General features: G+C 54.9%; 1 protein-coding gene across 1 annotated transcript; it reads right to left on the bottom strand.

Annotated features, from left to right (window-relative positions):
* Positions 1 to 292: 292 nt before the first annotated feature.
* Positions 293 to 23,714, bottom strand: Sema7a (semaphorin 7A (John Milton Hagen blood group)). The gene is given in 15 exon segments (XM_047539005.1): positions 293 to 1,320; positions 1,640 to 1,701; positions 1,894 to 2,048; positions 2,248 to 2,354; positions 2,357 to 2,374; positions 5,018 to 5,216; positions 5,307 to 5,415; positions 6,254 to 6,438; positions 6,984 to 7,123; positions 7,670 to 7,780; positions 7,926 to 8,013; positions 8,224 to 8,316; positions 9,017 to 9,058; positions 9,718 to 9,869; positions 23,500 to 23,714. Coding segments are annotated over 15 exon segments (1,995 nt in total). The 5' UTR covers positions 23,672 to 23,714; the 3' UTR covers positions 293 to 958.
* Positions 23,715 to 24,625: the final 911 nt, after the last annotated feature.

Raw genomic sequence — 24,625 nt, 5'->3', positions numbered from 1 at the left:
ATGCCAAGGGCAGAGTCCTGGAACCTCCCCCGAGGACCCGGCTCCTCCTTCTAAATGAATGTGGTGAACCTAGGGCTCAGTTTTCTCCTTCATTCTCCCCTGTCTCCCTCACCCCCCACCCATGACCACCCCCACCAGGGGCTCATGCCCTCAGGCTGGGCTCCTGGGGCAGAGCCAGCTCATGCCACTCTCCTCGAACCCATGCCTATCCCTGGACTCTTACCCCAACCCCAGGAGCCTCAGACTGGGACCAGTGCCCATCCCACCCATCCCAGTCCCTCCCTTCCCTCCCCCCCAGCATGTAGTTTTGGTATTTTCATACAGATGCAGTCGGAAGTAGCTATACATGAAATAAGCCTAACATAAAAATAGAGCTTTTTCCGTCCTTCCGTCCGGAAAGCAAACATCCTTCAATAAACATGCAAGGCGACTGTCCAGTGGGACCCAGACTGTGACGGAGCTGCAGAGGGCAGGGCCTGGCAGGGCAGCCCTGGCTGTGCAGGGACACCAGCCACCCAGATGTGGGGGAAGGAGGCAATTGGGTACAGAGTCCAGGAGGACTCAGGCCTCAGCCCCAAGGTCCAGAAATGGGGATCCAGCTTCCTTACCAAACGCACACCCTGGCCCACAGGCTCTCAGGCCAGGAGCATCACTGTATTTAGTCAAGTGCGAAGAGTTTTTGAAAAATATTCTCCAGAAGATAAAGTCTTGGGTCACTGCTATCCCACTTCACAGTTAGTGCCTTCGTTCTCTGGCTCCCACTGTTCCCACCCCACCTAGGGCCCAGCAGCCGCCTGCGGCTGGACATCTCCAGGCCTTTTGCCCCCCCATCGGGTTATTCAGTCCCCCTGGAAGAAATAGCAGGCAAGGAGCTTCCGGGCCAGCCGGCTCTGAGTGTGAGACTTTTCCAACATCCCTGGGCTGCAGAAGCCCGGGACATTTCCAGCCCCCGGAGGCACTAGTGGACCAGGAGGCTAAGAGCAAGCGTGGGCAGGATCCCCAGCCAAATGGAGGCAGCCAGGGCACGGGCACGGCCCATCAGCTGCTCGGCCAGGGCACGGTCCTCGGGCAGCAGCTCCCAGTGTTGAGCCTCACGGAGGTAAGAGCCCTCCTGGGCCTCACAGCGGTAGTGGCCATACTGGCGGGCCGTGAGGTTCTCGATGAACAAGATGCAGTTGGGGCTCTGGTGGCCAGGCTCACAGCTCTGTTCCACGTTCTCCTCATGACGCCATGAGTAGGTGGCATGGCGGGATTCCATGGGGCAGCTCAGGTAGTAGCGAGAGTTCTGGGCCAGGGAGACCTTCTGCAGCGGGGCCTCATCTGGGGAGGTGGGGGGGGAGTCTTAAGGAGGGGTTGAGGGATCCCAGGGAAGGCTGTGTCCTCCCATGCAGACTGAGCTTCTAGGGCAAGGCTTCTAAGTGTACATGGGGGACCCAGTCCCTAATTTTCTCCTCTGTTCTCCCATAACCTTCATCCCACCCCTCTCAAAAGCAGCAACAGGGCTCTCTTGGCCAGACTGCCCTGCCCCATCTGCCTGGAGCCTGCAGGTCACACTCATGTCTCCCTCAGACTAATGCAATCGGGGGCACAACTGTACTTCACTCATTGGAATTGTGGCCTGTGAGGCTAGATCAGGTACCTGGTTTTGGGTTGGGACATTCTTTGTGTGGCTCCACTGGATTAATGGATTGCAGCACCGACCTAGAGTTGGAAGAACTGAGGCTCAGATGGGAGGCTACAGCCTGGCCCCTGGCCTGTCCTCACTCCCAACACAGTACTGGCAAAGAGAAAGGTCTGGACAAAAAGGCCCCACAATACCTCCTGCAGCCCTTCAACACCGCCCCCACTCCCATATCCACCTTCTCCCAGGGACAAGAAAACCAGGCAATATACCGTTGGGAGTTGTAGATGGACACGCAGTGGTCCTGGTCCCAGCCACAGTAGGGGTCTCGGGACATGAGGCAGCCATGGCAGCCCCCACCATAGACCTCACACAGGTCCAGGGGCACTTGGCTCACCTCCCACTGGGAGCTCACATATAGCTTCCGCTGGAAAGAAAGCAAGACCAGGTTAGGACAGGGCCACTATGCTGAATTCTAAGCCCCCAGACCATGGGGTCCTGGGGCCTGGCAGGCCCTGAGGACCAAGGGACTTTAAAATGACATGCAAAATACATGCAAAGAGCCCTGCCCTCAGTTAGTTGTTGAGGTAGCCCCACAGGACCAGAGTGGGGGTGGGGTGACTCACCCGGTCAGCATCTAGCGACATGGCCTGGATGGCAGCCGCACGGCGGAAGGGCTGGATCTCCATGATGTTGAAGGCGAGGTTGTGTTCCCGCTCCCCTGACTCCACACCTTGTGGATGGTGCCCCTGTCTGTGGGCAGTGGGCAGAGGGTCAGTGGGCAGGGGCCCTACCTCAGAACCAGGCAGCCTCCCTTGAGGTTGGGTGCCAGGAGAGATAGGATGGGGAGGGGTAGGAAGCTGTGACTCAGAGAAGGGTCACAGGACTGGGGCAGGGTTGGGTGAGGAGAGTGTGACTGGGAAGGAACACAAAGCCCAAGGGCAGCCTGGAAGTTTCCAAGGTTGATCATTCCAGGAGGCCTACTGCTCCTCAGAGAGGGGCCCCAATGTGCCCAAGGCAGCATGGGAGGCTGCGGTGTGAAGGACAAACCAGGAGTCCTATGCTCATGGACTACCTCCTTCACCCCTACACAACCGCACCAGATGGGCTTCTCTTCCCACTTCACAGGTCAGGGAAAGAGGCTCAGAAAAGTTACCAACTTGTTCAGGGTCACACAGCTGGTGATCAGAAAAGAACAAGTTGGAACCCTGAACCATCAGAACCCCACCCCTCAGCTTCTTCCAAGACTCCCCTGCCTCCTGGACTCTTAGAGGATATATTTTCTTTAAATAATTTTTAATTTTGTAACAATGCTAGATTTCCAGAAAAGTTGCAAAGATAGTACAGAGAGTTCCTGTCTAGCCTTCCCACAGTTTCCCCTAATGTGACTGCCTTACATAACAATGGCACATTTGTCACAACTAAGCAATTGACATTGATGCGTTACTATTCACTAAACTGCAGACTTCATTTGGATTTCACGGGTTTTTCCACTAATGTCCTTCTTTTGTTCCAGGATCCAATCCAGTACTCCACCTTGCATTTAGTCTTAGGGGATATTTTAATTTTTTCAAAATCTTAGATCTGAAAAGAACCTTAGATTCCTTATAAGGGCTCCCCAAGGTCACATAAGCAGGCTGCTTCTTACACCAATACCCTCTCCACTCTCCATTGGCACCTGTTGGGAACTAATGGGCATCCTCACCCCTGGTCCTCCTAATCCCACCTCACCTGCTGTCCCAGTTTCTAGAATAGCCTCCTTCTCTTTCTCTTTCCCTCCCCATTTCCCAGGGCATCACCTGCTCCAAAAAAAGCAGTCAGATGATTGCCTGCCTGGGACAGTTTCTCTCTAGGCCTCTGTGATTCTCACCTGAAGACTCTAAGTTCTGGCCAGAGGCTCCTTGGACCTAATAAACCCTCAGCCCAGTCACTACCTCTTTTTCTCTTTCTCTTTCTCTCTCTCTCTCCCTCCCTCCCTCCCCCCTCCCCCACACGCTTTTGCCTACTTCTAAACAGCTACAGGAACAGCTCCCTGGTACACTTCTCAGGAACAGAATCAATAATTTCTCCCAGTAATCTCCCTCCATTCAAAAAATTCTACTTTTTATCTGGCCCCAATATTTTCAAAAGCTCCAGGCTCCAAAATGGTATCTCTCACATGGCCCTCAAGGAGAACCAGACATCTCCCTTAATCCTTGAGTGTGCTGGCAGCTCAGGTCTGCAGGAAGTGCAATCAAGCCCGGCCTTCTCTGTCCTGATTCCACAGTTTTGTACTGTGACCTCTTCAGGCCTACTCCCCAATCCCCTGCCATCCCCTGACTGACCACAACAGCTAGCCCATGTACTCTGAAGGCAAAGCAAGGACCAGAGCCTGTGGGTTCAGCCAGAATGGATGAAGGGGTAAAGAGATTGAATCTCAGGACCCAGAGCTCAGGCCCTTCCCTATGGGAAATTCCTCTCCCTGAGGCTTCCAGAAGCCAAACAATGGCCCTGGACTTATAGCTTTCAATTAGGCCACCACAGCCTGGGTAGCCCCAAGGTGAAACAGCAGCAGGAAGTCACATGGGGGACTGTGAATCATTGAGGGTGGGTGCCTGGGGCCTAAATGAGTGGCCCTGGAGGTGCTAGGGCCCTTTCTAGTCTGAGGAAAGCCTGCAGCCCTGGTCCACACTGGCCTCCAAGCCCACTCCCAGGATCCCCCACTTGCCCACAGTCTGAGATCAGGAAGCTGCCACAAACCCAGTTCAGGGCTGGTTCCTCCATGCCCAGCAGCTTCCCAGAAGGAAGAACCATTTCCTAGGGCATTCCACCCAGCCTCCCCCAGGAAGGCCTCCAGGGAAGAGGGGAGGCTACCTCGTCCTCCATGAGGCTCCGTCATGGCTCTCCCACCTGGAACTCCTTCCTCATGTTGCACTAAATTCTGAGTAAGCCCTACCAACTTCTCGAATGTGTCCTCTCACTTGTACAATATCAAAATCAGGCAGAGGTTCTATAGTCCCCATCCTGCCTGGCAGGGGCTCTCGGGAGGCCCAATTCCCAGGCCCCTTCTCCTGACTTTCAATATCTCTTCCCACCATCTTCTTTCCTGAGAAAAACATCTGGACCAAAGCTATCCTGGGCTCTGCTCAGACTTGCCACATTTCTGCCTCAAATCCCAAAGTATGCTCTTCTCTCATCCTAGGATGTCTCCCACTTTTCCCTCTGCCCTGCCTCTTCCAGGAAGCCCTCCTCACCTTCCTGATCTTCCCCAGCCCCACACACTAGTCCCTAATAGCTAGAGCCCCTCAATTCCCTTCCACATGTGAAGATCCAACCAAATGTTACCTATGTTATTCTTTATACCTTTCACATCCATTTTTACAAAGCAAATCAGGGGGTCCCAGGGTAGCCCCTCACCTGTGGTTAAGTAAAGCACATGGAAGGTCTCCCCATGGCTGGCTTGCATGCGGTGAACAGCCACTTTCTGGTAGTGGTACTTAGAGTGGAATAATGGTGTCTTCAGTGGCCCCATGGGTTCCACCCTCTGCGCCACCTCGGGGTGACTGTCAGCCACCTGGAAGGTCTCTGTGGGTATCGGCTGCTGGTCTGGGAGGCACTAAGGAGAGCAGGCCTGGGTCAGTCAGATGGCTGGGAGGGGACTTAGGAGAGGGCTGGGACCTGGGTCACAGCTAGTGTCATTGCTCACCTTTCCAGGCCGAGGGTTGGGAAGGCTCATGTGGTAGCCCTTAAGTGAGGAAGTGCGGAAGACCTTGTCAATGTCACCAAGGGAATACACACAGACAGCAGAATAATTCCTGCAGGGACACAGAAAACACCTCAATAGGCCTGGGCCCCACCCGACTCCACTCATCCAGGTCAGCCCCATTCCAAGGTGGACCACAACCACCGTCCCCTGATCTGTGAGTCAGGGTTATCCTTGGAGTTAAATGTGGAGCCTGGCACAGTATTACCAAGCATCAATGGAGAAAGGCAATGATGGAAGAGAAGTTCAGCCTAACTTTTCTCCACTGATATCTAAAACCACAACCTTATGCTCTGCTGTAGCATGGCTGAATTCAGAGGCCACCTACTCTACCCAACATCAAGGCAGAAGTAATCCCAACATGGGCTGAGTAATTCTCTTCTCTAGCCCCTCTGGGTACAGGATGCAGGGTGTTGATGCTCCAGGAGGCCAGACCTCCATCCCCTCTCCAGTTGGTAGCTCCGCCACACAGGAACCACAGAGCAGGGTCTTGGCTCCCCAGCACTTTTGCCTGCCTTGTTTTGCATCAATGAGAGCGATTAAGAAGTGTGAATTATCAAGCGCAGGCGGTGCCTGAGCAGGTGTGATAGCACCCAGCACCCAGCACCCAGGGGAGGCCTCAGCAGCCTTTCCCAGGCCTCTGAGCACACACGTGGTAAGACACACAAGCATGAGTGTGCATACGGTGCATGCCCACACACTATGTGTACACGCTCACAAATGCAACAGTACATAAAATGCGCTGCCTACCCCACCCCACACCCAGCAATAGCCCTGTCCTCAAGCCTGTGATCCTTGCTCAGGCCACACCAACAGGGCTCAATACTCAGATCCCTACTGGACACAGATCCAATGCCAGCCCCAGTCCAGGACGAAGGTCACTCATTTACCAGGGATTGGAGAAAACTCCATAGACCCTGGTGTCCCTCCACTGGCCGTTGGGGTCAGGGAGAAGGAAGACATCCTGCAGCCGGTTGAAGTTCTTGTTGGTGACAGCATCACTGCACACAAGCATGGCTTTCAAGAAGGTGTTCCACTTGGAGACTGACAGTGAACTTTCACCACCTTGGTCTCCCTAGAAGGACAAGAGGGGAGAGATAGCGTCTCAGAATTTGCCTGGCTGCCCCACACACCCAAGGCATATGCTATGAGGAATGTCAGCCCAGGGTTGTGGAGGAGGAGGGCAAGCTGTAAAGTGGTCAGGACCTGCCAGGGGATGGTGCAGGCAGGTTTTCAGGTCAGGCTCAGTCAAAGGCCTGGTTGACCCAGGGCACAGGGCTCACAGTGAAGTACTGCTGAAGAGGGTGCTCAGTCCCCATAGAACACACAGGCTTAGACACACATCTGCTCAGACTCTCACACAGCACGGCTTATTCATATAAGCAAAGCACACTCAGCAACACACTGTCACTCACACACCTGCACACCATCACATATGCATAGGAGCTCAACCATCTTTACCTACTCAGACACAGGAGGATCTGTGCACCCACATTTGCTCCCACAATCCCACACACAGACTCACTTACACATGTGCACACAGGGACACACACCCTCACTCACCCCTATTGTGTGCTGACACATACTCACCCACTCAGCCCCCCTCACACACCCACTCACCCTGCACAGCTGGGCTACACGGGATATGTTGAGAGGTGCCTCGGGATTCTTGTCAGGATTATCTTCCCGGAAGAAGTAGTAGATCTTGTCATCATAGGCTTGGTCTTGGTGCACGATAGTGGCCTTAATGAACTGTGGGTCTGCCAGGGACACAGGTGAACAGGTGTGAGGCTGGGTTGCCTGCATGAGGGACCCACCCCAACCCTGCCACACTTTCCCAGGGTCTACACAAGCCCAGGGCAAATCAGACCTGGAATAAACTCAGAACATGAGGCCCAACACCCCAAGGGACCCTAGACTCTGCAGCACCACCCCACACCTGTTTTGCCCTCCTACAATAAGATGTCATCGGCCCAGGAGCAATGACTTCATGCCTGGGGACTAGGGGAAGGTCCTTGGGTGCTCCAATGTCACTTCTGCCTAATTGGAAGAGCCTTAATAAGGAGAGGGGTGGCTGTCCCCACAGGAGCTCAGTAGAGGGATGAACTTGGGTCTGGGCTTCCTCTGTGTTTGCCCCCAGAGTGTGTAGGCCCATCCTGCCTCTGCTTCCACAGCCCAAACTCCTTGGCCCTGCCTGCATAGGCCTGAGCCAATACCCTGCTTTCCTGAATGGTCCCTGGGGAGATCTGCAGCCCTGGGCATCCACATCCCCTAGTCCAACCTGGCCCAGCTGAAGCCACACTCACTCTGCATGACAGTATCACTGGTGTACAATTCACTCTCGCCCCGGATGCGACGAAAGCGAGGGATCTTCCCATTGTATTCCTGCTTCCGGATTGTGGAGTACACCTCATCCCCTAGGGACAGTGGTGGTGGTGGGGTGTTGGCAAGGGCAGAAGTCCTTCTCCTAGGGCCCAGGCCAAAGAAGCTGACCATCCCTCCCCAAGTCTGGTGTAGCAGCATCCTCCAAGCCACCCCCACAACCCTGCAGCACTGCCTCACCTTCAAAGAGAACGAGGGAGTTCTCATCCGGGCTGAAGGGGGCATAGCCTCTCATCTCACCAAGTGGCACTACAACGGTGCCATTCACCTGGGGTACACCAAGGGGGTTAGATAGCCACATGATCTTATAGCCATTATCCCCCATGAGGACCTGTTTCTTGACCAGAAGGCTCTCCCTCACAGGGATTCTGCTCTTGGGTAAGGCCAGTCTCAAAGCTCCCCATCTCCTTTCTGCAATAAGGGGCTGAAGCCCACCCAGGAGAGAGGGAGCTCAGGCATGGGGAGCAGAGGTTCTCACCAGCTTCCAGCAGCTGGGGCGCCGGGCATTGGTGCCACAGACCAGCAGACCCTCACTCCGCCTCTCCAGGAGTGTGATATAGTTGTCACAGTCCTGTTCCAGGAAGAGAAGGAGAAAGAAGTTGGGTTGGTAGAAGGCCCTAGCAGTAGGACCCTCAGTCTTGGGAAGTAGACATCAGAAGTGCTCAGCACAGGCGGCAGCCTTCCAGGACAGTCCAGGGGGTGTGCCTCTGTCTCTACTTCCCACTGCCTCCACCAAGAACTGAGGCCTCCAGAGAGGGATCATGTCTTCCACTCAGACTGGGGTCCCTAGGATGGCCCCAAACCTCCTCCTTCAGTCTGGGGCACCCTGGGCAGAATCATGCTTTCTTCCTCAGAACCTTTTTTTCTTTTTTTCTTCTTTTGTGTGTGTACATGTGTGTGTGGTGTTGGTGGTGGGGGTACTAGGAGATTTAATCCAGAGGCACTTACCATGGGGCTATATCCTAGGCGTTTTTTATTTTGAGTATATATTTGTGATTTTTGTTTGTTTGCTTGTTTTTTTGTTTTTTATATTAGAGACTAAACCCAGAGGCGCTTAACAACTGAGCTACATCCCCAGCCCCCAATTTTTTTATTTTGAAACAGGGTCTTGCTAAGTTGCTTAGGAACTTGCTAAATTGCTGAGGCTGGTCCCTGAGTCACTGGTATTACAGACATGTGCCACCACTTCTGGACTGCCTCAGATTCTTAAGGTTTCCTCCCTCATTCCCAAGGGGGCTAGCTGCCTTCCCCACACACACACATACACTCACCTGCCTGTCCAGGCAGGATCCTTTTGTAGAGCCGATGTTTACCTGGGGAAGGGAAAAAGCATTAGTCCACTCTGCTAGTGGTAACATGCCCCTAAATACTGTCCTGCAGCCTAGGATAAGCCCTAGATGAAGTGACCACTATTTTCATCTTACAGATAAGATGTACAACCCAGGCTAGGAGAGTGCAAGTAGATTTCTCAAGATCACACAGGCTGGGGCCAGGGTTATGGCTCAGTGGTAGAGCACTTGCCTAACATGTGAGGCACTGGGTTCAATTCTCAGTACCACATTATAAATAAATAAATACAATAAAGGTCCATCAATATCTAAAAAAAAAAAATATATATATATATATATATATATATAATCATACACATATATATATATATATATATATGATTACACAGGCTGTTCAGTCTGACATTGGGAGCCAAAGCCAAGACCTCAGGAAATGGGTCATGGATTCTGGAGCCTAGCTACTTATCTCAGCCTCCCCCATCAGTGCTACCCACATGGCCAGGTGTGTTAGTTCCTACACCAAATTGGACTACCTTTAAGGAGCCTCTCCCAGAAACCATTTGTGGATATTAAAGTGGAAGATCCAAGTTCTCATTCCCTGAGTCCCCTCCCCAGGGACAGAGGGGAGAGAAGAGGCAGTATTGAAGGGGAAAGGAAAGGGGAAGAGAGGGGTCCAGGCTCACCGTTCGTACAGAGGCGTTCTTGCCCTCAGGGAAGTCAAAGAGGTAGACCTTGCCTCGTCCACCGACCCACACGGAGGAGCTGCCTGGCTCATGGAAAAGCACGGTGTGGGGCTCAGCCTGGCCAAAGTCCACCCGGTCCTGCCCTGCCCGGCCTGAGAAGGAGGGAATGGATAGAAACATTAAGGATGGGCTTTAGCAAAAGGACCCCTGATCTACCCCTGGCATACCAGCACTTGTGTGGCAACTGATGTCTAGTGCTCAGGGCATTTGAGGCCTCAGAGAAAAGGTCTGGGGTGGGAGAGCACAGAACTCAGAGAGCCAAGAGCAGGAGAAATTAGGAGTCCCCTCGTAGGATCCAGCAATTGGCTGTCCTCACCCAGAGTCATGGCCCCTCCCCTAGGAGGACAGCTCCTCCCTCCACCTTATGTGTGGGGAGTTGGGGAGGGTTTGGGAATGTTTGAGGAGAACAGACCCATCCCCCAAATACAGGCTGGGCTGGGGCTGGGCTGGGGCAGGAGGACCAGTGCCCATCAGCTCTGCTGCCACAGACAACAAGCAGCCACCTCCACCTGGGCCTTCCAGTGAGCAGCAGAGCTTCTAAGCATCTCTCTTAGTTCCAGTTTTCCCAGAATCCCTTTGTTCAGAACCTCAAGCCCTCCTTGAAGAAGCCCTGTTCAACCCCACCCAGCTGCCGCTTAGTGGACACTAGATCACAACAGAAGGGAATCATAACATCCACTCCCTCACATTTCAGTTGGGTAAACAGAGGTCAAGGGACAGGCATCCCAAGGGCAAATGAAAGCTGTCGAGTGGCAGGTTCTGAACCAGGGCCTGTGCTCCTGTTCCCTGCACCATTCTGTAGCAAGACCCACTATAGCCTGGCTTCACCCACTGAGATGCCAGATCTCCTGGGGATAAGGATCAGTTCTCCCTCTCCAGCAACTCTGGGACAGGAGAACCTTCACAGAGAACAGCCTGGGCCTTTCAACAGAAGAGCTGACCGGGACAATTTTGCCCAAAAAAAGAAACTGCAACCGCCGCCTCCAGGGAGAGGCTGTCTCATCTCCGGTGACATTGCTGAGGTTGTCCTGGTTGCAGGACTAAATTACAGGGATGGGATAGCCTGTGGCTGTGCCCTCAGCAATCAGACACTGCTAGCATCTTCCCATCTCTGGTCAGCCTCGGGCCTCACCCAGGAACTTGGTCTGACCACTGTTTTTTCAGCTGCAACCAACTCTGGGACAGCCAGTTTGGCAGTGACACCCAAGTAGGACAAGCTCCACTCCAGAGAGAAAAAAAAACTGCCATTTCCTGAAGTCTGCCCCAAATCCCTCTTGCTGCCATTTGAACCATTCCCACTGATTCTCCATTCAACGGGGACAAGGAACAGCTAGACCTCACACTGAACGACCCACACCTTCATTCTCTTTCCTTAACACGTATCCCTGTGTGGCCAAGTCACCCCTGGAATGGGAGTATTCTCATTTTGTACCTCTTCTGTGGCTTGGCTCACTGTACAGAGTAGGAAACTGAGAGCCCATGGTGTACAAGCCTCGCCAAGGTCATGCTAGCAGGCTGGGCAGATTGGTTCATCCAGACAGTATCAGTTCTCAGGAGCATTCAGGGAAAGGTCAGCATGGCTGGCCACAGAGATGTGCCAAATTCACTGCCCTCTGGTTGGACTGGCTCTCCTGGGGCACTCTACCAATAGCTTGACCCAGCAGCTCAGAGGAATCAGCCCTCCTGGATCCCACTGTCAGCCCCAGGTGTGTAGGGCAGGGGCTAAGAGCCCAGTTCTGTGCTGCTGTCTTGGAGTGAGCATAGGATGCTGGCAGATCTCAGCACTGCCCTGCTCTGACTTAGTTCCAGATGGGGTAAAACTGGAATGCTGGGGTCAGCGGCCCAAAGACATGCAGTCTTCCTGACTCAGCTCCACGGCTCCCCTTTCACCTGCAGCCTGAGTTAGCTGCCAATGTCCCCATGGACCAGCCCAGATTCAGACAGTCTGCAGCCCCACCTCCCCTCCCACTGCCTCCACAGTCAGCCTGGCAGCCAGGAAAAGGTACACGGGAAATGTTGGGCTGGGGCCTGAGAAACAGTGCTATGGACCAAGGGATAGAAGCCTTAGCCCTCGGGCTGTGCTGGCCAACTCCACCAGGCCCTTAGTCCACACCAGCACCAAGGCCACAGCCTGAGACCTTGGAGGGACAGGCAAGGCCAATGTAAAACTATGACTCTACTTGTATGGGAAGAGACTCCAGAGGGGACGCTGGTGGGAGCCCTTGTCTGGGAATTTCAAGGTTATCAAAGGGAGGAGAGCAGTCCTAACAAAGGAGTCCTGTCTGATGGGGGAGACACAGCCTGCTCTGGGGAGTCAAGACTGATGGGTGAGGCACAGCCTGGAAGGTAAGGTCTGAGGGGGAGAACTGGCCCTACTCTGGGAAGCCAGGCTGAGGGTGAGACAGTTGTACAACAGGAAGGTTCCACAGTTCTCTAAACCAAATAGCCTCAGTAAAGAGTCCAGGGCTGCTCGTGAAGTATATGCTGAAGACATGAAGGGAGGAAGAGGGCTGCCAGCGGCTGGGCGACAGTCCTGTGTGGATCTGCAAGGTTGTTCCCCTCAAACACTGGCTGCAATGCCAGGGTAGGGGGAGACACGGTCTGTTCACCCCATTTTGCAGAAGAATAAACTGGAAACCAGGATCATTGCCTCCTGTGACCCCAGGTTCCTGCCTTTCCTGGCTCTGTGCCTGGTGATGTGTATGGAATGGGGTGGGGGAATGGCACCAGCTCGGCCCCAGGACAAGACCTTGGCCCATTCTCCACCACAGCTCCAGCCCCAGCTCCTGCACTGCCCGAGGCCCTCAAAGGGCCTGATTGTGCCGGGGAAGTGTCAGAGCGGCAGCAGCTCCATGAATACATGAAAGGAAGCTTTGTTCAGGTCAGCAGGAGAGGGGGCTGGGGGCTCAGGGGCAGGAGGGCTGCCTGGAAGTGAAGGCAGCACCACGCCATCATGGCCAGGATCTGTGGCCCGGCTGGATCAGCATGAGAGAGCTAGGGCAGGGGAGGGGACAGACTTCAAGTTTCTGCCTAGGAGGGGCTGAGCAAGTCTGGGGACTGCCTTAAAAAGGCCCAGGCCAAGGAAGGAAATATCGCATCCTTAAACACTTTATTTTTTGCTGGCGTATGAACCCAAAGGGATGGGGAGGCAAATAAAAGCTAGATGGGCCAGGAAGGGGGGTGAGGGGAGGGACTCCAGGCAGGCCAAACAGCCTGAGCAAAGGTGGAGAAGCAGATTGTATGGTAGGTACAGAGGACAGAGGCCACGTGCTGCAGCCTAGCAGAGTTCTAATGAGAAAAGAATCAGGAAGGTGGGTCCTGTGTGATGGGGGAGGGGAGGAGCAGGCAGCCCAAGGACACACTGACCCACTGTCCATCAGTCTCCCCTGCTGCCTGCTCCTGAGGAGCAGGGCCAGGAGTGGGAATGCCTCCCCTTCCTCTGGCATCCCCCCACCTCCTGGCTCTCCCTGCTTCCCATCCTGTGTCTAAAAGGAGCACCGTCTGGCACCGTGTCTCCCCCCTCACTCCCCGGCCTGACGCATTAGTGGCTGACTAAGTGGTAGCTAAAAGCTCCCAGAATAACCAGGGGTTCAGGCAGAGGAGGGGGCTAGGGACACATGGGGAGGACATGGCCCCAAGGCAGGCTGGGCACAAGGGAACCCACCCCCACTCCATCTGATTCTGAGCCAATCCTTGCTCAGCTGGACAGAGAAAGAGCACACTCAGGATGCCCCAAACCTAGCCAGATCCCATGCCCCTTGGTCCCCACCACCTCACAGTGGCAAGGCCTACAAAGTCCAGCCCCAGCTCCAGCCAAATATAAGGATTAAGTGGGAAGTGGTCTCATGCAGATATAGCCCCCAGCCAGCAGGCTCTGATTCTGTTTAAAAAAAATCAGGCCTAGCTGGGCACTACGGTGCACACCTATAATCTCAGTAACTCAGGAGGCTGAGGCAGGAGAATTCTAGGTTCAAGGCCAGCCTCAGCAACTTAGCTAGATTGTGTCTCAAAATAAAAGCTAAAAAGGGCTGGGGGTGTAGCTCTAGTGGGTTCAATCCCCAGTAACACACACACACACACACACACACACATGCATACGAATCAGGCCTGATTCCTCTTACCATACCCCACTGTCTCAGCAATGGACTGATTAGCAAATCGGCTGCAGACCCTGCAGGGTGGGTTGTCCCATAGCAGGTCTGCCTGGAGGGACATCATTGTTCATATTCACTCTGGTCCCCACTATCCTCATTGTTTGTAAAACAGGGGGTCATCCTTAGGGGAGGGCAGGGAGGGGGTTTTTGTCCACAAAAGAGGCATGGTGGTCTGGTCTGGCAGGCAGAGCCTTCCAACATGACCCACTGACCTGGTGAACCTTGAGTGCTCACCTCAAGGAGCCCTTTGAAAGTGGGCGGAGAGAATGGCAGGACTGAGGGCATCTCAGCAGGAAATGCTCAAGTCAGGAAGCCAAGGAGCAGAAGCCAGGCCACCTCAGGTCGGGAACCCAGCCACATCTGTCAGGCTCCTCCACCCACAGTTTTTCCATCTTGCACTGCTGGGCCCCCTTGTACCCTGGCCTGACCAGAACACTTGGCAGAGAAAAGAAAGGCCACGTGGATCCCAGAAATTAGCCTGCAGCTTTTCCACCCTCAGGAATCCCACACCCCACAGGTCAAGGTGGAAGGGAGGGAATCCAAATAGTCACTGAGCTGAGGGGGCTCAGAGGCCAAGGAGGCTCTGCCACTGGCCCAATGGCACACAGCAAGGGAAACTAAGGATTTCTGGAACCATCACCCCACTGCATCTCTCCAGGCATGTATCCTAGACTTCCTGAAAGCCTCTGATTTGCAAAAAAGCTGTCTTAGTCTCTCTCTACTTCCCTGCGTCATCCCTCTCCCTACCCTTCTCTTCCTTGTTCGTTAGGTGCAAAGTCACTAACCTGACAATTGAAGGGAATCACCCGCCCACCCACCTTCCAGGTGGGGCCCTGATCTCCCAGGGGGTCTTTAGCAATGAAGTCTTAAACCCAAAGGCATGACTAATGATGGAAACGCAGGTGCTGTGTCAGAGGGCAAAGAAAAACCCTTCTACTGGCAGCAGGTGCACAGGAACAAACATTCCATGGCGTTATCTTCCCTGATATGACCAGGAAAGAGGGCGTGAGAAGCCTTGTTTTCCAGGGTGGCACTGACCTGGTGCTAAGGATAGGTCACACACAGTTGCTATTAGGGTCCTGGCAACAGTGGGTAAGGGCCAGCTTCCAACAGATGCCTGGCAAGGGCAGAGCCTCTGTGCTGGTGCTGGTGGCGAGGCCTCAGTTCACGGAGGTGGTACTAGTTCACGGAGGAACAAGAGGCCCACCTCTGTTTATCAGCAAGGGAGCAACAAGCTGGGTGCTGGGCTGCATTGGGAGCATCCACTGCCCAACAAGGTCAGCGGTGGGTGGGAGAGAAGGGCATCTGACCTGTGCTCAGCCTTGGCTCCAAAAAGCTGGTGTTCACTTTGGCACCTGGATGACTGTGACTGTAAGCAGGGCCTGGCCTTCCTCAGTTCAGTCTCTCTTGGGGGGATGGGAGTTGGAGGGGTTGATACTTGTTAAGATCTGAGTTTTATGACCCACCATGATTCTCGGAACAAATCACAAGACAGTCAGGGTTTAGTTCATGGGTCATTTTGGGAAACCCTGACTGTGAAAGCTAGAGAAGTCAGAGTTCATTTTGTGGAAGTGGAGACAGTAGCTGACAACTTCATCTGCCTCACTAACTAGCCCAAGAAATCCCCAAACACCCTGCTAAGAAGGCAGGACAAGGGTCTGCATCCCCATTTTACAGATAGAAAAACCAAGGTCCCTTCAGGTCACTAAAAGCTGGGTGCTCTCTGTACTGCCCCCTGTGCTCAAAGGACCAGGCTTGGCTGCTGGGAGTCTAGCTGGAGCAAAATCTTGGGAAGAAGGGGCCATGTGAAAAGTAAGCTTTGGGGGAGATGAACTGAGTGGGGTCAGGCGGGGAGTGAAGGCTGCCACTGAGCTCTGCAGGAGGAGGAGGAGGCTCTGAGCTCAAGCCTGGGAAAAGCAGGAAGCCCAGGACAATCACCAGGTCCTGTCTAACTTCCACCTGTTCTTCAGCCCAGCAGGTTCCAAAAGCCCCAGTGGAGCCAAGGTCAGCTGGTGGTTCCTTCAAAGCAGAGAATGGTCAGAGGTGCAGGGCCTGCCCTTGGGCCCAGAGCCAGGGCAGGGGTCAGGGAGAGGGTAGAGGATGGCGACAGCACCCCAAGTAAAGGGAGGGAGGCAGGTGGAAGACTGTTGTGAAACAGAAGGTTCCCCAGCCCTGGCCTTGGCCTGGACCAGCAGGGGAGACAGTGCAAGGGCAGACAGCCAGCACAGCCCATTAGGGGGAGCTGCTAGGGGTCAGGCTGCCAGGACTGCATTCCACGAGAAACCAGAGATGCCAGAGGGGAAAGTGTGATGTCGATGACAAAAATACCCCCTCCTTCAACTCCTTCAAAGAATTTATTATGTGCCAGGCACTATTCCAAGTGATTTTTAGATGTATTAACTCATTTAATCACCATTGAACTTGTATAAGGTATGTCTCTTATTATCCTCATGATAGATGAGGACAGTGAGGCACAGAGAAGCTGAGTAATTTACCCAGGATCACACAGCTAATAAGTGGGGGAACAGAGGTCAACACTCAGGCAGACTGACTGCAGAATCTGTACTTGTAACACTGTATTCCAGAAATGGGTCCTTCCAGAAGGGTGGGGCCCAGCCAGAGGCTACTAGGCTACATGACCTCCACCTCTGATACCCTGAAGAATATGTATAAGCAAGCATGAGTATGTTCCACAGGGAACTGGAATCTGGGGGTGCAGCATGGGTCCTAGCCCTGAGTACTGACCAAAATGACTAATTGGGAAGATAAACCTCCTGAGACCTCTGCTCCCAATAGAAAAACACACTGTGGTCTGGAGATGAGCATGGTGGAGGGCAGGGCGTGCTGACCAGCCCTTATTTACTGCATGCCTACAAAGGTTCCCACCCAGGCTGCAGTCAAAACACTAGCTTCCACCCCTGGCTCCTCAGCTCAAGAATCCATCAGGGCTCCCACTGCGCTTCCCAATAGGGACCGACTCCTCAGGGCAGGGCTCTCAAAGCCCACCTCACCTCCGTGCACCTCTGCCACAGCTCATTCCCGTGCTTGCCCTTGCCCCTTCCCTCATGCACATGGATCTCACCTGTCCTGAAGCTCTACCTTAAATCCCTGTGTTCCAGGAAGCATTCCAGACTGCTCCAGCCCTCACTGCTCCGTCCTTCCTGACCTTGTGCCGTCCACCGTCTGGCACACACCATCTTTCCTCAGATCACACCGTCTGGTAGGATTTTCACCTGGACCACAGGCAGGGTCCTGCAGCACATGAGGACTAGGCCTCCTAGGGCTCCATCATCATCCATTTCCAGGGCTGGGCAAGAAGGGACAGCTGGGACAGTATGGAGAAACCTTGCTGGAGTGGGCCAGGCCCCTGGCAGAGGAGTAGGCATTTTAGAAGGGGTTTCTAGCAGCTGATAAGGTGACACTCATTGTTGTGACCTTCCTTCCTCAGTTGGTTGGGCCAGGGCCCTGGGCTAGAACACAAACAACACAAATGGCTCTGGTGCTGTGCCCTGCTCCACCCTGTGTCCCCTGTGTCTCTGTCCTTCACTCTAACCTGGCTCCTTCCCCTCCCCCAGGAACCCTTCCCTGATTGCACCAGCCCACACCTACCTTTCCGACTCTTATCTACTCTCAAGGTCCTAGGCTACACCTCCAGGTTACTCCTCACCTCCCAGGGGTCCTCACTACGTCACAGGCAGGAGGCCTACCTCTCTAAGCACCCAGAGGCTCCCCAAGGGCAACCCCAGGGCTTCTCCTCTTGCTTCTCCGGAGAGGAGCTGAACATAGATATAGGCATGGAGGCGGAGATTGGCTGCCCTCCACAATGAGGGGTCCCCCAGGGTGCTGGCACAAAGCCCATGGCCCTGATTAGAAGCAGGGGGTATAGGAGGCACAGTAGGATCATCCTAATCCCACACTGCCCTGACAGTTAAACCCAGATTAGCCCAAGCCTGTGACACGGATCAACCTGCCCTCGGGACCTAAGCCTAGCCATCCCAAGGAAAGCCCAGAAGAGGCACATCTATCTAGCTGGTCCAAACCTAAGGTCCTGGAGAGATGACAGTCCTCGCTGATGTGGCTCCTGAATACAGACAGCTCTGAGGGAGCAAGAGTCTGAACTCAACTGAGCTAGCTGAGGAGGAGATGGGCACAGGGAGCCCCAAACCTGGGACAGCACAAGAGCAGATAGACAAGTGGGTAAAGGTCAAGAACTGGGGAAGAAGCAGACTTAAGGCAGAGGACTCAGTCCCGGCTCCAGCTCTGTCTGGCTTGCTAGGTTACCTTGGGCCAGTGTCTGTCATCTTTGGGCCTCAGTTTCCTAATCTGAGGATTGTGTGGTTGACCCAGCTGACATGACATTTCTTTTCTGACGTCCTAAGCTCTGCACGGTCAGGTTGTATGGGCTGAGGTCACCCAAGAAGGTTCCTCAGAGGAACTGAGAAAGAACTGACTGAATTCTACAGGACAGGAGGAGAGAAGGGTGAGTGGAATGGAGAGGGGGACAGCCCTGAGGTAGGAATGGAGCAGGGAGCGGTGAGGAAAGAATCATGGAGTAGAGGCAGGAGAGGCCAGGTCACTATCTGGCACTGAGGAAAGTGGTACTTTGTGGCTGTGTGTTCTAGGTAGAATGGTGACACAGAGGGATAAAGGGGACTTGAGAGAGGTGAGGCGCTTTCCTAGAGAGATGGCAGAGCCAGGGTCAAAGCCCGGTGGGAAGAAAGGGTGTGGAGAACCACCCCATACCATTGGATAGTGCCTGTGGCCTGGACTGACTAGGGAAGGGCAAGCCTCTGAAGAGGCAGGGGCATGGTCCACCACCCTCTAGCTTTCTCCTTGGACTGCCTAGTTCACTGAGGACAGGAGAGCTGGCAAAGCCATGGGTCAAAGGCCATTTCTCCCCCCTGGGGCCAAAGGCCATTTCTCTCCTTCCTGGAAGAAGGAAGGCTTCTGGGGCAGTCAGGCCTGGCCATAAAAGGAAAGCAAGAGAAACAGAAACCTTTCAGGCCCCGAGCTGCCAAAAAAATTGGGGAAGTGTACTCAGTCTCTTGTGACAAAACCAGTCACCCTGCATTGGGTGAAATGAGGGATGTGGAGCTGAGGGTGGAGGCCAGACGTCAGCTGTGGCCCCAGCTGTCAACTCCAGGGCCATTCTCTCCCATTACCGCCATCTGCAGGCTGCCAGACCCTGTCCCTTGGGCTGAGCCCTCCTCAAAGATTGATACTCAGCTTGCCCTGCTTCCTCCAAGTTCTCAGGACCCACCCTCAACTCAGAGTGATCTACTCCCACTAAGGGAATTAAGGATCCTGGAAGAGGAAGTCAATTAGAGGAAGGGTGTCTACCCACCTCACACAGGACCTGGATGGTGGGTGGGAAGCTCCCATTGCACGGACAGTTTCTACAGAGGAAAAGTGGAAGGAGACAGAGCTGAGGGACAGGCCTCCTCACCTGGAGAATCCCTTGTGGCCAGGAGTCAATGGGAAAATCCCTGGTGTCCCTGTACCCAGCCCCAGCTTCCCATCAGGGAACTGCTATGGGCCACAGCAATGCAAGCACTGAAGCGGCAAGTGCTTCTCAAAATGATACAGCCTTCTTCCTCAGTGGTGGGCTGGCCATGGAATGACAAGTGGCCCAGCTCAGATGTCCCCTCCTGTAAGAAACCTTCCTGGTCCCCAGGTCCCAGCCCAGGTTGACTTCATACCTCCCTTCTGGAGGCTCTTATGTGGCTGTCTCTGTGGTCCTAGATGCAAATTTGGGGGTCCGAAATCCTCTTGTCCCTTTTCTCCCCCAGCCAACTCCTACTCCTGCCATCTCAGCTTGCCACGTTGTCCAGGAAGCCCTCTTATTGGGCAGATTGGGTTAAGCACCTTCTCAGTCCCCATAGTTGCCCATCATTATAGGCCCTGCTACATTCCATCTTACTATAGATTTGTGTCCAGGGTATCAATTCATCAAGTTTCTCATTGGTAGGTCCCCCAGCCTGTGGACCAGCACAAAATTCATCGCAGAAAATATTTGCTGAACGAATATGTTTACCCTTGAGGCCACAAGTCAAGAAGCTACTTCCTCCAACTAATCCTCAGCCTTTGGCCCATGAGAGAAAAAGAGAAAAAAAAAAACAAAAACATGAAAACTCAAGGATCTCCCCTGAGGTTTCTACCACTCAGACTCTACAACAAGTTGAACAGGGTACCACAGCCTCTGCCTAGCCCTTCCTATCCCAGAGAATCAGGAATTCTGAGGCATATGGCTCAGAAATTAACAAGCCCCCTCCCCCAACCTCTGTGGGCATTTGGGGAAAGTGAGACAGAAACAAGCAATGACCTGCCCAGAATCACACAGCAAATTAAGCCAAAGCAGAGCTGAGACCAGAACAAAGCTCCTTCCCTCCTACCTCTCCCCTCTGCCCATACCAGGGTCACTGGCCTGTGCCAGTGTCCATGTCACCCCCCACCTGCTCTCAGATTCTTCACTGTCCAGGACAGAGAGATCACAGAGCCTAGTAGACAGTTTCTGGTGACATCACCAAGCATCTTTCCCAGCTTAGGAAACTCCCCCTTTGCCCTGGGAATTGCCCCCCCCACAGCAGTTCTGCAGGGGGAGTTCACCTTGAAGGTGATGAATACATCCAAGTCCCTGAGGAGGCAAGGATTTCCACTGGAAATGCTGATGCTTGGGGAGCCCCAGGTGTGACCTCATCCCCTGGAGAGGTGACAACAACCCCTTGCCCTGGGGAGTGGCTTCATAATGGCTCCCCAGAAGCCACCGAGTCAACAATAACATCCTATTGTTTAATTGGACCACAGAGAGGGCAGGACCAGCTGGGCAGGTAGAGACTGGAGACTGGCTGTTTCCCCCCTCTGGACAGGCTGGCTCACCTCTGACCCTGGAAGTCAACGCCTTTCTGAGCCTTTCCTTCTCCTCCAACCATTGATGGACTAGGGGACAGGTGCACAGCATACACAGGCTTGCCAACTCCTGCCAATCCCCTGCCCTCACCTGCAATCCACTCTTCCTGCGCCTGCTTAAGAAAGGTCAGGATCACACATTCACATCCTAAACTGAACTATGTGTCAGTGACACCCTAGGGAGGGGGAATCCCCCAAGCCCATCTTGCCCTAGTAAGCTCTGAGGGTCAAAGATAGGTGCAGAACTCAAGGACACCATATTGGCACATCTCTCCCCTGGCCCAAGCTGCTCTGCACCAGGCCTTCACTGGGCTGCAGAGGCAGCAAACTTTCCAACAAGTGCAGGCTGGGACCCTTCCAGAGCCCCCTGCTCCAACCTTTCCCTAGAGCTAGGGGTTCAAACAGCAGAAAATAAAGAAGCTCCATACCTGTCCCTTCACCTGTCATGGTCCAAAACTAAAATCCCAATCTATGCCTTCTAGAAATATGGTTCTGGAACCACTACCGTCTCTGATCTAGTCATTCCTGGTGCCATACCCCACCCACTGGTGGACAGGGCTCTAGTTTTACAGCAAGTCTGGAAGGGTTCCCTTCTCACTCCACTCCTGGGTTTGCCATACCCAAACTCAGTTCTGTCCGACTGCCATGTGTCACCCCACAGGAGACAGGAGGCAGCTGTCAGCCGGGCATACTATCACCAGCTGGTGGCCCTGGTGGGCAGGTGAATGGCAGGGCCTGTCTGGCCAGTGGGGTACCTGGCACTGATGAAGGAGACCACAGGCTGTCCTTGGACTAGATTGGTAGGTGGCTGGCGAGCCCTGATCAGTGGGGGTCAATAGTGCATCACCAAGCAGAGGACATGGCCCATGTGGTCACAGCAGTGATCTGCAGGCAGGGGAAGGGGGGCACAGAGCTAGGTTGGGAGCTTGGAAAAGTGGGTAAGAGGTCTGAAAGCAGCTTTAAATAGCCTCAGGGTGGAAACTAAGTGCCCAGGATGAGGAGATATGCATTATGTGCTAAGAAGTGGGTGTACATTAAGTGTGTGGAGGGGGACATCAAGGGAAGACTTGGGGCGGAGGCAAGCAGAGCCAAATGCAAGGGGTTTAATGCAGGGGGAGATTCCAGAACACTCAGTCAAGGCCATTTGTCCCTCTGGACATAGCTCATGTGCTGTGGTATCCAAGACAGTCAAGAGGACTGAGGCAAGGTAAAGAGGCTGGGAGGGCACAGGAAGCCCCTGCTGGAGCAGAAGGTGTGCAAGTGTTCACATGAGAAGGTTGCCAGAGCTCTAGCTAAACTACTCCACTCACACCAGGCACACCTCTGCTGGGTAGCAGCGCTGGAGACCAGAGCATCTCATTTATGGTTGGAGAACCACTTAAATCCTTCTCCCCCTCTAAGGCAAAACCGGGACTGGTCCTGCACTTGATCATAGCCCCCACCTGCACTGGTGAGCTCCCATGCTGCCCAGTGACCTTGGGCGAGTCGCATTCCCTCAGCTGCTGCGGCAGTTCAGGACACTCATTTTGTGTGTGGTTTTTTTCCCCCTTCTGCTAAGAATACCTGCCCCAGATAATGCTCAGACTCGGGCAAACCCTGCAAACTGTCAAAGGCATCAAAGGATTCCCGGTGGGGACAGACCCAACCAGCCCCCCACTGTGAGTCCCACCACCACCACCACAGGGGAGACGCTGAGACACCAAATTTGGGGACAGAGCTAGTTCGCCTGGGGGCGGGGAGACATTTATATGCAATGCAGCGGAGGGGAGCTCAGACCCTAGAGGCAGAAAGCCTCAAACGTCCGCCTATCCAGCTTTCTGTCCCATTGTACAGGGGTCTAAAGTGAGGTGCCCTAAGGGGAGACTCTCCTCCCCCAGGTTCTCATATCCACCGTGGCCTAAAGACTGCACCCCTGCCCCAGATCTGCCGGCTGGGGGGGGGGGGTCCCAATGGCTCGCCCCACCCAGTGGGCACTGCCCCCCACACCAGAGCCGATTCGTGGTGACAACTGCCACGTGCGGGCAAGGGGGGAGCGGCCGGTCCCGGCATTGCGGAGACAGCGCCCAGGTGCCCCAAGCCCCCGCACCACACCTCGTCCGGGCTCGCCGCAGGGTGCCCACCCCCTTGCCTGGCCCGCGCTCCGGGCCGGGCGAGGGCGGGGGCAGGCGGCGGGGTCTTTGTTCCCGCAGCCGGAGCGCAGCGGCGGCGGCAACGGGTCCGCGCCCCCTTCACCGGCCCAGCCAGAGCCTTGCGCGCCTGCAGAGCCCGCAGCTCATAAGGAGGGGGTCCGGATGGGGAACCCAGACAGAAAAGGGTCCTGCGGAGAAGACCCCGCTCTAGAGGACCGAAAGCAGCTGGGGGCCGAGAAAGGGCCCGCACCCTCCCCCCGCACCCAGGCGCTGCGGCTCCGGGCTGCCTACGGACTTGGAGCGACTTAGCCAGGGCTCTGGCCCCAGCCGCTCGCTTGCTGCAGCGTTACAGTCTGCTCCGGCGTGACACCACACACACTAACATACACTCACCCAGACCCACACACTCCCTGCGGGGACAGCCCGGGTCCCGCAGAGCCGCGCGCACGCACTACCTCCGGGTGCTGCACACTCCGTACCCGCCCCGCTCAGCGTCCGATCCCGCGCCCCGCCGGCCGCGCGGCGCCGCCTACCTTTCCAGCCGGCGGAGATGCGGGGTCCGCTCCTCGGGTGGCCTTGGGCGGAGGCGGCGGCCGCCCAGAGCGGCAGCAGCAGCCGCAGCAGGAGCCTCGACCGAGCCGGCGGGCTGAGGACGCGGGTGCGCGGTGCGCTGGGGGCGGCACGTCCGGGAGGAGGAGGCGTCATCCCGCAGCCCCGGAGCGACAGCGGCAAGCAGCCGAGACTGAGCCAGCGCCCGGCCGCAGGCTGAACCTAGCGCCAGGAGGCGGAGTCAAACGCCTGACCCCACCCCGCCCCTCCCCCGCCCCTCTCAGCCTTTTCTCCGCTCCCTTGCTGCCCCAAGCGTGAGTCGTGCGGGCAGCCAGGGGATCCTTCCCCACGGACTCAGGAGCAACTCCACCGTGAAAACCCAACTGCGAACAAGACAGACTTGAGGTCTGTCTTCGGCGGCAGGCCCCATCCCCTCTCTGGGCCTCAGTTCCACTCCTCCTACCCCATGAAAGGATTGGTCTAGAAGTCCTGGAGGACTGAGTCTCTGAGTGCGCAGACTGCCTAACACCAGACACCCTCACTCTGGCCAGCGCTTAGGTTTGGAGCCTAAGAGTCATGGTTCTCAGAGGATGGGCTTGCCTAAGCCTATCAGCAGGAGCATGATGCTTTTTCCCTGGGGGCGGGAGGGCAGTTGATGATGTGTGGGGAGTGCGCAGCGCCCCATTATTGCTCTGCCTGTGAGAACACTGGGAATTTTTCATCTTGGCCTGCTCCCTCCCCTCCCTCTCCTCTCTCCTCCCTTCCCCAGCCAGCAGCCTTCTGGGCTGCCTCCCCCCAGCCAGCTGGTGTACGCTCAGAAAATCCAAACTCATTTCCATGTGAGCAGAGGGGGATATAATTAGGAAGGCCCCTTCCCCAAGTGGAAAGGGGAATATCCTACATGCCCAAGACTGTCAGGGAGACAGGTTAGGACCAACTTATCTCTGCCAATAAGGTGTCTAGGGCTTAGCTACCAAAGGCAACCTGATGACCCAATGATGATGCCCTTGGAAAGTCCAGGCCCAGTCTCTCTGCAGTCACCTGGGCTGCCGAGGCAGCTCTGCCATTAGCCCATCCTCTCAGAGTCACCTGCCTGTCCTTTGTAAAATG

This window comes from Sciurus carolinensis, chromosome 2, assembly GCF_902686445.1.
Source record: "Sciurus carolinensis chromosome 2, mSciCar1.2, whole genome shotgun sequence".
Lineage (NCBI taxonomy): Eukaryota > Metazoa > Chordata > Mammalia > Rodentia > Sciuridae > Sciurus > Sciurus carolinensis.
The sequence above is the reverse complement of the archived record's forward strand: the minus strand, read 5'-3'. Positions and strand labels throughout refer to the sequence as shown.